Here is an 18,216-nt window from a genome sequence, read left to right on the forward strand (position 1 = left end):
GACCTAGAGATTGTCATACTGAGTAAAGTAAGTCAGACAGAGAAAGACAAATATTGTATGACATCACTTATATGTGGAATCTTCAAAAATGGTACAAATGAACTTACTTACAAAACAGAAATAGAGTTACAGATGTAGAAAACAATCTTATGGTTAACAGGGTGAAAAGGGGAGAGGGATAAATTGGGAGATTGGGATTGATATATACATACTATTATATATAAAATAGATAACTAGTAAGGACCTACTGTATAGCACAGGGAACTCTACTCAATACTCTGTAATGAGTAATACTCTTTTCTCTATATGGGAAAAGAATCTATAAAAAGAGTGGATATATGTATATGTATAGATGAATCACTCTGCTGTATACCTGAAACTAACATAACATTGTAAATCAACTATACTTCAATAAAAATTTTTAAAATATTCATTTTTCCATTCCTTCCAATAAAAGATTATTTAATACCTTTTGTTGAATCCATTCCTCCAACTGCAAATAATGTACCAACAGTTGACTTCCTAGGTTTTGTCCGAGGACTCTGTAACATGGGCCGTCTCTCTGGTAGTAGGTGATACTTCATTGCTTCCATAATTAGTTTCTGACATTGTATATCATCTCGAAACAGTGCATTATTTTCCATGTCTGCTAGGAACTAGAAGAAATAGTATGTGTATTGAATGACCAAGAAAATAGTAGGGTTGAAAGAATAAACTAGTTCACAAATGGAAATGATCTCATTAAAAAAAAAATCCAAGGGACTTTCCTGGTGGTCCAGTGGTAAAGAATCTGCCTTCCAATGTAGGGAACGTGGGTTCAATTCCTGGTCAGGGAACTAAGATTCCATATGCCGTGGGGCAACTAAGCCCACGTGCCACAACTACTGAGCTTGCGTGAGCCTCAACTAGACAGCCTGCATGCCGCAAACTACAGAGCCCACGTACCCTGGAGCCCACGCGACACAACTAGAGAGAAGCCTGCGCACCACAAGGAAAGATCCTGCATGCCTCAATGAAGATCCTGTGTGCCGCAACTAAGACCCAATACAGCCAAAAAAATTAAAATAAATAAATTTAAAAAATTAAAAAATAAGATAAAGTGAAAAGTTAAAAAAAATCCAAGTCTGGACATCTATTTTTAACTAAAATATTCAACATTTACAAAATTTACATTTCATTGAAAAACAGAAACTGAGGAGAAGTGGTATGCTTTAAAATCTTAATAGTGCTTATCTCTGGGTAGTGGGGAAACTGGTGTTTTAAATAATCTTTCTTTGTATGTTTCTATATTTTCCAGATTGTCTAAAATAAATCATTTTACTCTTTAAGTTAGAAATAGTTTTAACTGAAGAATAATAAGTAGGAGTTGACTAATTAGACTGCATTTATCTGACCTCTCTAAAGAATGTTCAACCAGCAACCAACAGCAAAAACAAAACTTGCCAATTTTTTTAAGCGGCAAAGAACTCCAAATGGTGATTTATTCTAAATGAATTAAAATTCCTTGTACTTCACTGAATCCTATTTTTTTACCTATGTAATTTTATGTAAATGCATAAATATGGTCATACCCTGCCTTTTAAAAAATTATTTTTTTCTTTTTGTACTTGGTTCTCCATCCCCCTCCCTGCCCCTTTATTGCCTTATTTCTTTCATTTAGGATATTGAGCCATACGAAATTAATTTTTAAACAGAAGATGAGTTGAGAAATATTTTTTCTTCCAAATGAATAGCTAGTTCTGTATTGGCACCACTTACTAAATAATTCCCTCCATTTCCAACTGAATTGAACTTTGGTCATAAATAGTCTCAGGATATATGAGATCTGCTCTTTAATCCTCTAATCTATTTGTCTATTCCTTTTCTAATACTATATTTTATTACAGCATCTTTATGGCATTTCCTGCTTATATGATATAAATCTACCCTCACTATTCATTTTCACAGTTTTCTTGGCGCTTTTTTTTTTTTTTTTTTTTTTTGCGGTACGCAGGCCTCTCACTGTTGTGGCCTCTCCCGTTGCAGAGCACAGGTTCCAGATGCGCAGGTTCAGCGGCCATGGCTCACGGGCTCAGCCGCTCCGCGGCATGTGGGATCTTCCTGGACCAGGGCACGAACCCGTGTCCCCTGCATCGGCAGGCAGACTCTCAACCACTGCGCCACCAGGGAAGCCCTTGACTATTTTTGAGTCTTTACTTTCCATATAAACTTAAGACAGATTTATCTAATTCCCCTTTGCCATCTTGATCCTGTTGGCATTCTAATATGAACTGCATTCAATTTATTAATTTTGGGAGAATTTACATTTTTATGATGCTAAGTCTTTTTGTTCAAGATGCCTTTCCACTGTTTATAGCTTTCTTTATATAGGTACTATTATGCCTTTTTAAATTAAATATGTTCATTTTATATTAAATGTATTAAATAATATATTAAATATATTTTAAAAATTATTTTTATTGCTATTGGAAATAGATTTTTGAATTTCCACTTTACAAATCTTTTGTCATTGTATACTTGTATCATAACCTACCACTTTACCACATTCCCTTATCAAACTCTAGCTATTAGGCATAAAATCATAATAATCACCAAACTGGGATAGTTACATCTTTTTCTAATATGTATGCCAATTATTTCATTTTTATTTTATTATTGTAGTTGCTAAAACCTTCAAAGCAATGTTAAATAATTACGGTGATATAGAGTATCCATTTTTCTGGTTTAAATTGATATGTTTTAGTGTTTCACTATTTAAGATAATAGTTACTATAGCATTTAGTAATCCATCTTTATTATAGATAGGTTGTTTTCTTCTCTCCCTATTTTACGTTAGAGTTTTAAAATTAAGAATGGTTGCTAATTTTTTCCAGTATCTTTTATACATCTATTAATATGATTATTAGGCTTTTTCTCCTTGAAGTTACTGATATAATTACCTTGACAGATTTCCTAATACTCAACCATTCTTGTATTCCTAGAAAAAGACCTTCCTGGTCATAGTGTATTATCCTTTTGATACACGGTAGGATTGTATTTGATAATATAAGGTATACTTTATATATTTTATAATTCACCATTTCAAGTATACAATTCAATGATTTTCAGTAAATTTACCAAGTTGCGCAACCATTATCATAAAACAGTTTTGGAACATTTTCATTACCCTGATTAGATCCCGCATGTCTGTTTACTGTTAATCTCTGTTCCTATCTCCTCTTCCAAGCACTAATCTGTCTCTGTAGATTTGCCCTTAGATGTTTCGTATAAAGAGAATCATACAATATGCGGTCTCTTGTATCTTGCTTTTTTCATTTAGCATGTTTTTGAGGTTAATCAATGTGTAGCATGTATCACTACTTCATTTCTTTTTACTGTTGAATAATAATTCATTGTATGGATACATCACATTTTGTCTATCCATTCACCAGTTGATGGACACTTATATTGTTTCCAGTTTTGGGCTATTAGGAATAAAGCTGCTAAGAACATTTGTGTGCAAGTCTTTATGTGGATATATGTTTTCATTTCTCTTGGGTATATACCTAGGAGTAGAATTGCTGGGTCATGTCATAAACTTATGCTAACTTTTTAAGAAAGTGTCAAACTGTTTTCTAAGGTGGCTGCACTATTTATATTCACACCAGCAATCTATGAGGGTTCCTGTTTCTCCACATTCTCACCAACAATTATTACTATCTTCTCTTTTTAGCCGCTTGAGTGGGTGGGAAATGCAGTTTTACTTTGCATTGCCTTAATGGCTAATAATGTTGAGAGTATGTTCATATTTTGATAATGGAAGAGAAGGAAGTCTCTAACAAAAGTCACTGTAAAATAGTTTGTGGCATTTGGAAACTGAGAACAGCATGCTAAAGGTAAAAAAGCCAAATTAAGACCTAAGTCTCAGGACCTAAGCCAGAGTATAAATTCTGGTATTAATTATTCTATATTATTCTGTGCACACAAAATATAGTTATACTTGCTAGAGAAGCCATTAATGAATATGCATTGAGTTGGTTCATTTAGATTAATCTTAGTGTTTATATTACTTCGGTTATATATAATTGCTTTAGTCCTTTGAAAAAAAATAAATGTGAAAAAATTATAGAAAGTAAAGTCTTGTAAGACTCAATAGTTACTGCAATATGAAGCAAAATATATTTCTTAGCATGCTGACATTATCTATAATTTTTGAACAAATGGAATTAATTATATTTAAGCAGAGAGATGAAATAATGGAAGGAAATATGCATCCATTAATCTAAGTATCAGATTAATCAAATAGAAGGTACCAGATATCATTTGGAAAATCATTCAGAAGGTACTGATAAAGCACTACAAAATACAGACTCTCATATACTCTTCATTTTAGGTGAATACTATGTACCTTCTCTGCCATAAAAGAATGGCAAATTATTAAAATGGAAACATTTAGAAAATAGAAGGAACATTTTCCATTTGTAAATTTTTATCTTCACTCACATACTTGTTCACTATATGACTATTTCACTAAAACTGTCCCTTCAACTACTACTAAGAGTGAAAAACAGAATGTGAATGATTTATGAACTCTACAGCCTTTAAAAGAAGTTTTTTTTACAAACTTGCAAAAAAAGTTTTTACAAAACTTGTAAAATAAAATACTAAATATAAATACTGACTCGTTTTATATTTCTGAATTTTAGTAAAAAACAATTATGAGAATTGAGAACAGAATAGTGGAGACCAAGACACTTGTAATACAGGGTAACCATTGGGAACTTTAAGAATTTAGGTGCCAAAATCTTTAAAATAATGTCCTAATGCAGTTGACCCTTGAACAACGTGGATACAAAACACACAGGTCCACTTATACACAGATATTTTTCAGTAGTAAATACCACGGTATTACACAGTCCACTGGCTGAATCCACAGATATAGAGGAACCTCAGATATGGAGGTTATACGTTATACACAGATTAATCCCCATGCTGTTCGAGGGCCAACTGTATTTCTATGCACATTATTTAAAATGGGATCAAACAGAAAAGTCTGAAATGCTTTCGAAGGTAAAATAAAACTACACACACACTTGTCTTCTGGATTATTCAGAGTTTAAAAAAAAAAGCTACACTAAAATGATCATTTGGATGAGGATTACAATGATATATATGATTTCCTATATCATTTTAAGGAGACACTACAATAAAATTACTATATGTCAGTTGAACTCTTTCTAGTTAGGGTAAATAGAATGTTTCTTATCAACGGAGTAGGGTAAAACCTCATTGAAAAAGGAATTATTTCACAAAAGTAAACTCATTAGGTAACTGGATCTAATGTCAATTAAAAAAAATTAGTCATTTATTTGATAGGCACTAGACTTCTTTTGTTTTCATTTTTCACTTTTGTTTTTTATTGAAATATAATTGACAGAGAACATATTAGTTTCAGGTGTACACCATAATGATTTGAGATATATATATATACATGAAAATGATCACCACAATAAGTCTAGTTAACATCCACCCCCACAGAGTTACAATTTTTTGGTGTGTGATGAGAACTTTTAAGATCTTAGCAACTTCATCCTTTTCCTATCTTTTAAAATAAAACATTCAGAATACAATCCAACATTTTCTTGATGATTTCAGAGTCTACTTCAATACTTCATCACTTGACAACTCTAAGTCTGCAAACTTGCCCTTTACTTTTAGCAAGGGAGAAAAAAAAACCCTGCTAGTATCTCTAAATGCCATGATGGTGCAACAGAGTATTACCACTGCAGAAAAGAAAAACAGTGCTCCAAGAGGTGTTATTAACTTGTTTAAATTATACAGAGCAATGTGGCTTCCATCACAGCTACTCATCAAGCTAAGACAGTGGTTCTCAAACTTGAGTGGGCATCAGATGCACCTGAGGGCTTATAAAATACAGCTGGCTTGTGTTTTTAATAACCACCCCCAGAGTTTCAGATTCAGTAGGTGTAGCCTGGGGGCCTAATAATTTTCATTTTAAACAATTACCCATGTGGTGCTGATCCTATAGTTGGGGATCACATTTTGAGAACCATTGGGCTAATCCAGTGGTTTTTCCATCCTTATCTGTCTTCTCTGTAGCATCTAATGATGTTAAAATTTCCTCCTTCCCTGGTGGTGCAGTGGTTAAGAATCCGCCTGTCAATGCAGGGGACACGGGTTCGATCCCTGGTCTGGGAAAATCCCACATGCCACGGAGCAACTAAGCCCGTGCGCCACAACTACTGAGCCTGCGCTCTAGAGCCCGTGAGCCACAACTACTGAAGCCTGCGGGCCTAAAGCCCGTGCTCTGCAACAACAGAAGCCACCGCAATGAGAAGCCCATGCACTGCAACGAAAAGTAGCCCCCTCTCGCCGCAACTAAAGAAAGCCCACGTGGCAAAGGAGACCCAATGCAGCCCCCCTGCAAAAAAAATTTCCTCCTTCTAGAACTTGCAATCTCTTTTTAATGGTACTACAGGTATTTAGGCAGCTTTGGGACTACCACTAAATATTAGTAATTCTTAGGGTTCCACCCCTAGTACCCTCATGTTCTCTTTGATCAGTGTCACTCTCTTCCCCTTGGCTTCAACAACATAAATAAGTAGTTTTCAAAACTTCTTAGACTCTAAGAGGATTCAAGGTGTCGAGAAGCTCTGGGAACATGGTTCTTCTACTTTCTTCCCCACCTTCAAAATCAGCTCTTCATCCTGTATTCTGTCTTAATCAACAGCACCTTCATCAACCTAGTTGCACAAATCAGAATTATTCTGGACCCTTCTTTTTTTTTTTCTTTTTTACCCCACATCATTCAGTTGGTCATTAAGTTGCATCAATTCTACCTTCTAAATAGCTCTTGATTCTGGTAATTAATTTCTCTACCTCCACTTCCAGAAAGTGATTAATTCACTGGTCTGAATCCAATAGCCTTCCTAGTGTATTTCTACTTTGACTCCTCCCATCCATTCTCTGCAATGCAGTTATAGGATCTTTCTAAACTAAAAGGATAATTATGCCATTCCCTACTTAAAACCCTTTAGTGCTTCCTCACTGCTTTTAGGATAAAATCCAAACACCTTGGCATGACTGAGTTCCTTCACGATCCGGTCTGTTTACCTCTCCAGACTCATCTCTCAACATTGCCCTTTTATTTCTGTACTCTAGCCATGCAAGCTATCTTCAAATTCCAGAACACGAATTTGTTCATGGCTCTATAACTAGAACCCCTTCTTCCTTGGGCTATTATGCCCATTCTTTTGGGTGGCGAACTCAGCCTGCAAACTGACTGACACTTCAGAGGTTCTCCTAGCTTCCCGACCATCAGTCTGGGTGGGCCACTCCAATTATTTTCATAATACCATGTTTATGTATAGATCACAGCCTTCATCTCATTATATTGTAATTACTGATTTATTTTTTATTTATTTTTTTGTGGTACGCGGGCCTCTCACTGTTGTGGCCTCTCCCGTTGCGGAGCACAGGCTCTGGACGTGCAGGCTCAGCGGCCATGGCTCATGGGCCCAGCCGCTCCGCGGCATGTGGGACCTTCCCGGACCGGGGCACAAACCCGTGTCCTCTGCATCGGCAGGCAGACTCTCAACCACTGCACCACCAGAGAAGCCCCGATTTATTTTTTAATCTATTTCTTCCTCCACCTAATGTCCCTCCCCCCACCTCGCAAATTTACACAAAGTACATTCAAAAGGCAGAATAGTTCAGTGGAAAAGGCATAGAACTTTATTTGGGTTCAAGTCCTACCTCTGTCTCATAACTCTAATATATGATGTTAGCCAAGTAACAAAGCCAAAGAAAACTAAAACGCAGAAGGGATTTATGCAATCACTTTGTGATTTTGCGCATATGGTTTTACATTTTTGGTCTGTTACTTCATTTGTACAACAGGTGTTAGACTAAATGTTCTCCAAAGTGCCTTTCAACTCTAAGATCTTATGGCTATGATTATCAGCAGTATCCTGGATAAAAGAAATTTTAAAGATCTCTTAGAGTCATGCAAATATAGTATCATAAATATTTGAAGCTACAGGACTGAAGTAAATTGTCAGGTTACTTAATTGCACAGATTCTTTTCAAAGTCCACTAGGATTTTTCAGATTTTATTTTCTTTCATTTATAAAAGGATAAGAAAAAATTCTGTTGTATATCAGCAAAAATAGTCCTCTCATCTTTAAATCTGATTTTAAGAGAAATGTTTTATGATGTTATTGTTCCTGAATTGTCACCAGTTCGTGTAGTTTCACTCCTATGAATTCAAACAATATTCTATCTGTGAAGAGAGGTCTTTCTTATAAAGCATCAGCACTGATTTTTGTTTCTATAAGGTAGAGAACAAACAGTAACTTTTGCTCACAACAGATGGAAATAATATATAATGCTCAAGATAAATACAAATAAAATTAAACTCATGGCACTTTAAACAACAACAACAACAAAAAATCTGATCTCAAGCAGTAACAACTCATTCTTTCTTTACTTTCAAGGACTCTATTTAAGGCCTCAAAATAAGTAGCAAAATATGCAGAGGAAATTTTTGTATATTCCAGCTGAAACTGTAAAAAGGGGAAACTATGCATGTAAATATGTTACTGATTGCTTTGAATATACCAACTAGATATCTCAATTCTAAAATAATGGTAATAATTATACTAATATTATTTATAACACATTTTATTTCACAGAGCACTTTTCTGATCCTCATAAAAATCCTGTGAGATAGAAAGGATGTTATCTCCACTTGACAGATGAAGAAACCGAGGTAAGTGAATTTGCCAAGTCACCGAGTTTTAGGATGTCAGAGCCAGAACTATTAACATGTTATTAATTTATATACCATCAGAATCCAGCATTTAGTGGATACTTAATAAATGTGTGGCAAATGAATTAATCTAAATTTTCTGGTTCCTAGAGTCCAGTGTTTCTTTCATTAGCAGCTTTATTAATTCTTCAGTTGCTAGGATAGGTCTGCAGTTGCTAGGATAGGTCTGCAGCTGAGTCAAATAAAATTACTAACCTCAAAGCAACAATGTTACTTAATGGATGCAATTTAGCTAGTCAGACCTTCTGGGTTGAAAACAAACAGAATTTTATTTTTGCTACTTTTCACCTTAACATTTCATAGGAATATATATAAAATAACCATATTGAATAGAATAAATAAGCTCATATTAATGTAATTAATAGATAAGCTCATATTAATGTAATTAGCATAAAGTGAACACAGTAGTCCCTCAGTATTCTGGGGACACGGGGTTGGTTCCAGGATTTGTGTGGATACAACATTTCACCTCAAATATGTAGTATTTGCAGATAACATCTACACAGTCTCCTGTATACTTTAAATCATCTCTGGATTACCTACAATACCAAATACAATGCAAATGCTATGTAAATAGTTGTAAATGCAACGTAAATGTTATGTAATAGTTGCTGGTACAGGACAGCTTCAAGTTTTGCATTTTGGAATTTTCTGGAATTTTTTAAAAAATATTTTCAATCTACACTTCGCTGAAATTGAGATGCAGAGCCCACAGATGTGGAAGGCTGACTACTCAAAGTTGCAGCAATTACTGTTGTTGAAATTATGACATTGATTTTAAATAATCAAAAATAGTTTACCTGTGGCGCAAGGAGAGGTAGCCTAATATAAGCCAAAAGTTTACTGAGATCTTTCCGTCTCTCTTCCAAATCATGACGGACCCAAGTAAGAAGTGCATTCAATATCGTCTCCTCACTAGGAATGTTCATGTCATCACTGGCCAAGAGCTTTGCAATTTCACTGGCTGGTAATAACACAAATTCCTGGTTTCGAATTACTTCCATGAAATGTTCCTAGAGGGAAAAAGAGCATATAATTGATATTGTTTCTTCTGTCCATCACAGTTTAAAAGAAACTAAACATTTTTTAATTAGATGCCAAAACACAGTTTATACTTCAGCCCTTCCTTACAATGTATTATTGCCTGCAAGGGAAAAAACACAGCAGAAAATAACATTTAAACTGTAATTATGTTGTTAAAATTCTTATTTCTATGTAAGTAGAATTAAAGCTTTGTATCATTTATTACAATTAAAAAATAAATTTGGGACTTTTAGGCATTGCTTTGCTCAAGTTAGGAAATAGTTTTGGCAAGTCTTTCAAAGGAAGATAGAAAAAATGACATAGACACTTTGTATGATTAACATCAAAAGTGAGTTTAGATTTGTGGTGCAGAAGATTTTGGCCAAGAGGGGAGTGAAATACCTGGGTGAGAATGAAGTTATTTCTCTTACCCAGAAATGGCCTCTAGGGTGGCTAAATTTCCCAAGACCATTCTGAACCACGGAAGTCTTCTCAGACTGCCTGGGAAGAGAATGTGTCCTTAGAGCTATCCATGAGCCAAACTGGCCTTTAAAAGTATATTAATATTATTTATAAGACCACCAAGGATTTTAGGTCTGATTTGAAAACTTGAATCTCTTCTTACCTGATTTATGTACAAAGTTCTTTTGGTCTCATAGGAAAAACAGCCAAAACAAAAATGTTGACCTACAGTACACTGGGACTCCAGAGCCTTAGACTGAAGACGACTCAGTTCTGGCTACATTCTAGAATCAGCCTCTTTATAATTTGAAATGGAAGATAAAAATGCCCTTAGATAACTTTTACTAGGCTATTATGCTAAACAATCTAAGGAGAAGAGAAATAGTCTTCTGTTGTAAAAGGTTACAAGTCTTAATGCATGGGCTGCTTACACAGTTATAATACAAACGCAAATGCTACAAGTATTGTCCCTTAATGTTTTTCTTATGCTTCTTAACGTACTATGGCTGTCTCAGCATACAGTTTTAATAAAAAAAGCTAAGGCTGTTTAAATCAGAGCTATTTAAAAATAGCTCAAGATATTTATATTAGAGCTAGAGATAAGGACTATCAACAATTATCTTCTATATTAAGATGAGAATTGTATTTTCCATATAGCATCCAGTAACCCAAGTTAGGTACTGATCTAAGATATATCTTGGGTTGACATTTCACTCCTTTCCAAGAAATTCTTAAGAGGAAAACCATACATGAATAATTAACTACATTCAATTGCCTCAATTCATCATGATTTGTTAAAGATGCCCAAATGAATCTGTTTTAATATGACTGATTATCATTTTTCAGAAATATATTTTAATAAAACCTCAGGGCTGGAATGGCTTCAAGCAAATTGTACTACTCAATTGTATACCGACATTATAAAATGATTTGGTAACACACAGCAAGAGCTATAAAAATGCTGAAGCTCTCAACTCGTAGTTATACCACAAGTAGTTTAATCCTTAGTAAATAATTCACAAGAGGGGGAAGAAAAAGCTGATGCTTCTCTAATGGTGCTTCTTTGTATTATTATTTATAATAGTAAAAAAATGGGAAATAGCCTAAATGTCCAGCTCTAGGGGGTTGTAACTCAATTGGCTATTATTCAGGCATTAACAATTTTAGGGACAAAGACCACATAGATAAATGGAAAGATATTTATTATATAATGTTAGATGAGATTCTGAAGAAATCAAAATAATATACATTTCTAATTGTTCAAAAGTATAGTGTGTAGCACAGTCAACAGTTATACAACACTGAAGTAACTACTGCCATACTTTCAAATGGAATTAATTGCATTTTATCAATGAGAAAAAGATTATATAAATATTCATTTAATTAATAGTTTATTTGTTGATATATCTATTTCAGAACAATGCCCATTCCATTCTGATATAATTTGTATTAAATGAAAATGGAGTTTTTCAATACCTTATAGAAATACTACTGAACTCAAGCTTAAACACAAAGTGCTTTTCAGAAGTATTAATTTGGTTTTGAAGCAAGTATTTTAGCAAAATTCAATGTTTTTTACAGGTTTTCTAGAACAAGAAACAAAATTTAAAATTGTAAAATCAAATGTTTGTATTTATTTTATCAATCCACAATAACACTCAATATTTGTAATGACATAACCAGTCTTAAGATTTTTTTTGTAGAGGTTACATGATGTCTTCCAGGTCACGTTCAGTGGCAGTCAGAACAAGAACAAAAGTTTCCAGATTTCAGGATTACAAGAAGGAACTTTTCATCCTTTTCTATTTGTATTCGTGCAGGATGAGTGAACATCCCAAGTATGTGCACTATTTGCTAATTGTGACAGTTGATTTCACTCTGTGGCATTGTGCTTACTTCATATATTAAATCCATTTTACGATACAAATAGCTATCATGCTACCAAACACTTGCTAGCATTATGCTCTTTCCTCCTTTGGAAGGAAATTTCAAGCACATGAAATTACTGAGGGATTTATTTAAATTGAAGACTGAATTTTGCTATACATTTTGATTCAGTTCCCACAGCAACAACTCAAATCACACAACCTGCCTCTAAATTACTTATTGTTATTAGAATTCAATTTCACATCTCTGTTGAAACTGAATAATGTCAAATAATGGCCTTGGGGAGAAAAAAACTACCACAACTAACTGGCTATGAAAATAGCTTTATAAACATCAAGCTAATTTAAATTTAATTTATATCTAAGCCTTAAAGGAGCAACTGTGCCTCTACTGTAAAGAATAGCAATGACCTAAGTGCATACAAATGTTTGCATGTGAATAAAACTCCTTCTTAGGTAAGAGATATTACGTAAATTATGTAATGATTACAAAGGAAAAAAATCCACCTTTATTTTATTTATATTTATCTTATTCAAAAAAATATTTGAACCTGAGCTGTAAAAGTTAAACTAAGAAATCTACAGGGAAGAATAAAGACTGGGGGGGAAGATACTTCAACCACTGGAGGGCAGACAGCAGAAGCAAGAAGAACTACAGTCTTGCAGCCTGTGGAACGAAAACAACATTCACAGAAAAACAGACAAAATGAAAAGGCAGAGGACTATGTACCAGATGAAGGAACAAGAAAAAACCCCAGAAAAACAACTAAAAGAAGTGAAGATAGGCACCCTTCTAGAAAAAGAATTCAGAATAATGATAGTGAAGATGATCCAGGACCTCGGAAAAAGAATGGAGGCAAAGATCGAGAAGATGCAAGAAATGTTTAACAAAGACCTAGAAGAATTAAAGAACAAACACCTAGAAGAATTAAAGAACAAACAAACAGAGATGAACAATATAATAACTGACATGAAAAATACACTAGAAGGAATCAATAGCAGAATAACTGAGGCAGAAGAACGGATAAGTGACCTGGAACACAGAATGGTGGAATTCACTGCCACAGAACAGAATAAAGAGAAAAGAATGAAAAGAAATGAAGACAGCCTAAGAGACGTCTGGGACAACATTAAATACACCAACATTTGCATTATAGGGGTCCCAGAAGGAGAAGAGAGAGAGAAAGGACCCAAGAAAATATTTGAAGAGATGATAGTCGAAAACTTCCCTAACATGGGAAAGGAAATAGCCACCCAAGTCCAGGAAGTGCAGCGAGTCCCAGGCAGGATAAACCCAAGAAGAAACATGCCAAGACACATAGTAACCAAATTGACAGAAATTAAAGACAAAGAAAAATTACTGAAAGCAGCAAGGGAAAAACAACAAATAACATACAAGGGAACTCCCATAAGGGTAACAGCTGATTTCTCAGCAGAAACTCTGTAAGCCAGAAGGGAGTGGCATGATATACTTAAAGTGATGAAAGGGAAGAACCTACAACCAAGATTACTCTACGCAGCAAGTATCTCATTCGACAGAGAAATCAAAACCTTTACAGACAAGCAAAAGCTAAGAGAGGGCTTCCCTGGTGGTGCAGTGGTTGAGAGTCTGCCTGCTGATGCAGGGGACATGGGTTCATGCCCTGGTCCGGGAAGATCCCACATGCCGTGGAGCAGCTGGGCCCGTGAGCCACGGCCGTTGAGCATGCATGTCCGGAGCCTGTGCTCCTCAACAGGAGATACCACAACAGTGAGAGGCCCATGTACCACAAAAAAAAAAAAAAAAAAAAAAAAAAAAAAAAAGCTAAGAGAATTCAGCACCACCAAACCAGCTCTACAACAAATGCTAAAGGAACTTCTCTAAGTGGGAAACACAAGAGAAGAAAAGGACCTACAAAAACAAACCCAAAACAATTAAGAAAATGGTCATAGGAACATACATATAGATAATTACCTTAAATGTGAATGGATTAAATGCTCCAACCAAAAGACACAGGCTTGCTGATTGGATATAAAAAGAGACCCATATATATGCTGTCTACAAGAGACCCACTTCAGACACATACAGACTGAAAGTGAGGGGATGGAAAAAGATATTCTATGCAAATGGAAATCAAAAGAAAGCTGGAGTAGCAATACTCATATCTGATAAAATAGACTTTAAAATAAAGAATGTTACAAGAGACAAGGAAGGACACTACATAATGATCAAGGGATCAATTCAAGAAGAAGATATAACAATTATAAATATATATGCACCCAACATAGGAGCACCTCAATACATAACGCAACTGCTAACAGCTATAAAAGAGGAAACAGACAGTAACACAATAATACTGGGGGACGTTAACACCTCACTTACACCAATGGACAAATCATCCAGACAGAAAACTAATAAGGAAACAAAAGCTTTAAATGACACAACAGACCAGATAGATAAGGTACTTGTAGGAAATTCCATCCAAAAACAGCAGATTACACTTTCTTCTCAAGTGCACACGGAACATTCTCTAGGATAGATCACATCTTGGGTCACAAAACAAGCCTCGGTAAATTTAAAAAAACGGAAATCATATCAAGCATCTTTCCCAACCAGAACGCTAGAAGATTAAAAACAAATCACCAGGAAAAAAACGTAAAAAGCACAAACACATGGAAGCTAAACAATACGTTACTAAATAACCAAGAGGTCACTGAAGAAATGAAAGACAAAATCAAAAAATACCTAGAGACAAATGACAAAGAAAACATGACAACCCCAAACCTATGGGATGCAGCAAAAGCAGTTCTAAGACGGAAGTTTACAGCAACACAATCCTACCTCAAAAAAACAAGAAGAATCTCAAATAAACAATCTAACCTTACACCTAAAGGAACTAGAGAAAGAAGAACAAACAAACCCGAAGTTAGTAGAAGGAAAGAAATCATAAAGCTCAGAGCAGAAATAAATGAAATAGAAACAAAGAAAACAACAGCAAAGATCAATAAAACTAAAAGCTGGTTCTTTAAGATAAACAAAATTGATAAACCTTTAGCCAGACTCATCAAGAAAAAGAGAGAGGGGACTCAAATCAACAAAATTAGAAGTGAAAAAGGAGAGGTTACAATGGACACCACAGAAATACAAAGCATCCTAAGAGATTACTACATGCAACTCTATGCCAATAAAATGGAAAACCTGGAAGAAATGGACAAATTCTTAGAAAGGTACACACTTCCAAGACTGAACCAGGAAGAAACAGAAAATGTGAACAGACCAATCACAAGTAATGAAATTGAAACTGTGATTAAAAATCTTCCAACAAACAAAAGTCCAGGACCAGATGGCTTCACAGGTGAATTCTATCAAACATTCAGAGAAGAGCTAACACCTATCCTTCTCAAACTCTTCCAAAAAATTGCAGAGGAAGGAACACTCCCAAACTCATTCTATGAGGCCACCATCACCCTGATACCAAACCAGGAAAAGATACTACAAAAAAAGAAAATTACAAATATCACTGATGAATATAGATGAAAAATCCTCAACAAAATACTAGCAAACAGTATCCAACAACACATTAAAAGGATCATACACCACGATCAAGTGGGATTTATCCCAGGGATGCAAGCATTCTTCAATATATGCAAATCAACCAGTGTGATACACCATATTAACAAGTTGAAGGAGAAAAACCATATGATCATCTCAATAGATGCAGAAAAAGCTTCTGACAAAATTCAACACCGATTTATGATAAAAACTCTTCAGAAAGTGGGCATAGAGGGAACCTACCTCAACATAATAAAGGCCGTATATGACAAACCCACAGTCAACATCATTCTCAGTGGTGAAAAACTGAAACATTTCTTCTAAGATCAGGAAAAAGAAAAGGGTGTCCACTCTCACCACTGTTATTCAACATACTTTTGGTAGTTTTAGCCACGGCAATCAGAGAAGAAAAAGAAATAAAAGGAATCCTAATTGGAAACGAAGTAAAACTGTCACTGCACATGACATGATACTATACATAGATGATCCTAAAGATGCCACCAGAAAACTACTAGAGCTAATCAATGAATTTGGTAAAGTTGCAGGATATGAAACTAATGCACAGAAATCTCTTGCATTCCTATACACTAACAATGAAAGATCAGAAGGAGAAATTAAGGAAACAATCTCATTCACTATTGCAAAAAAAGAATAAAATACCTAGGAATTAACCTATCTAAGGAAGTAAAAACCTGTACTCAGAAAATTACAAGACACTGATGAAAGAAATCAAAGACAACACAAACAGATGGAGAGATACACCATGTTCTTGGTTTGGAAGAATCAATATTGTGAAAATGACTCTACTACCCAAAGCAATCTACAGATTCAATGCAATCCCTATCAAATTACCAATGGAATTTTTTACAGAACTAGAACAAAAAAATTTTTAAATCTGTATGGAGACACAAAAGACCCCAAATAGCCAAAGCAATCTTGAGGGAAAAAAACGGAGCTGGAGGAATCAGACTCCCTGACTTCAGACTATACTACAAAGCTATAGTAATCAAGACAATATGGTACTGGCACAAAAACAGAAATATAGATCAATGGAACAGGATAGAAAGCCCAGAGATAAACCCATGCACCTATGGTCAACTAATCTGTGACAAAGAAGGCAGGGATATACAATGGAGAAAAGACAGTCTCTTCAATAAGTGGTACTGGGAAATAAGAATGAAATTAGAACACTCCCTAACACCATACACAAAAATAAACTCAAAATGGATTAAAGACCTAAATGTAAGACTGGAAACTATAAAACTCTTAGAGAAAAACATAGGAAGAACACTCTTTAACATAATTCACAGCAAGATCTTTTTTGACCCATCTCCTAGAGAAATGGAAATAAAAACAAAAAGAAACAAATGGGACCTAATGAAACTTAAAAGCTTTTGCACAGCAAAGGAAACTATAAACAAGACGAAAAGACAACCCTCAGAATGGGAGAAAATATTTGCAAATGAATCAACGGACAATGGATTAATCTCCAAAATATATAAACAGCTCATGCATCTCAATATTAAAAAAACAAACAACCCAATCCAAAAATGGGCAGAAGACCTAAACAGACATTTCTCCAAAGAAGACATACAGATGGCTGAGAGGTACATGAAAAGATGCTCAACATCACTAATTATTAGAGAAATGCAAATCAAAACTACAATGAGGTATCACCTCACACAGGTTAGAATGGGAGTCATCAGAAAATCTACAAACAACAAATGCTGGAGAGGGTGTGGAGAAAAGGGAACCCTCTTGCACTTGAAATTTTGGTGGGAATGTAAATTGATACAGACACTATGGAGAACAGTATGGAGGTTCCTTAAAAAACTAAAAAATGAATTACCATATGACCAAGCTATCCCACTACCAGGCATACATCCTGAGAAAACTATAATTCAAAAAGACACATGTGGGCTTCCCTGGTGGCGCAGTGGTTGAGAGTCTGCCTGCTGATGCAGGGGACACGGGTTTGCGCCCCGGTCCCGGAAGACCCCACATGCCATGGAGCGGCTAGGCCCGTGAGCTGTGGCCGCTGAGCCTGTGCGTCCGGAGCCTGTGCTCCACAACGGGAGAGGCCACAACAGTGAGAGGCCCGCATACCGCAAAAAAAAAAAAGACATATGCACCCTAATGTTCATTGCAGCACTATTTACAATAGCCAGGTCATGGAAGCAACCTAAATGCCCATCGACAGACGAATGGATAAAGAAGAAATAGTACATATATACAATGGAATATTACTCAGCCATAAAAAGGAACGAAATTGGGTCATTTGTGGAGACGTGGATGGACCTAGAGACTGTCATACAGAGTGAAGTCAGAAAGAGAAAAACAAATATCATATAGTAACATATATATGTGGAATCTAGAAAAATGGTACAGATGAACTGGTTTGCAAGGCAGAAATAGAGACAGAGATGTAGAGAACAAAAATATGGACACCAGGGAGGGAAAGAGGGTGGTGGTAGGATGAATTA

At 35.3% G+C, this 18,216-nt stretch overlaps 1 protein-coding gene across 3 annotated transcripts in view; it reads right to left on the minus strand.

Annotated features, from left to right (window-relative positions):
• KLHL5 (kelch like family member 5) overlaps positions 1-18,216 on the minus strand; it is a 75,484-nt gene that overhangs the window by 19,909 nt on the left and 37,359 nt on the right. For all 3 annotated transcript variants that reach the window (XM_004266239.4, XM_049708781.1, XM_049708782.1), the window contains 2 exons: positions 9,631-9,843; positions 470-656 (listed from right to left, as the gene is read on the minus strand). In XM_004266239.4, the coding sequence (XP_004266287.1) occupies positions 470-656; positions 9,631-9,843 (400 nt within the window). The remainder of the gene's footprint in view (positions 1-469; positions 657-9,630; positions 9,844-18,216) is intronic.

Source organism: Orcinus orca, chromosome 4 (genome assembly GCF_937001465.1).
Source record: "Orcinus orca chromosome 4, mOrcOrc1.1, whole genome shotgun sequence".
Taxonomy (NCBI): Eukaryota; Metazoa; Chordata; class Mammalia; order Artiodactyla; family Delphinidae; genus Orcinus; species Orcinus orca.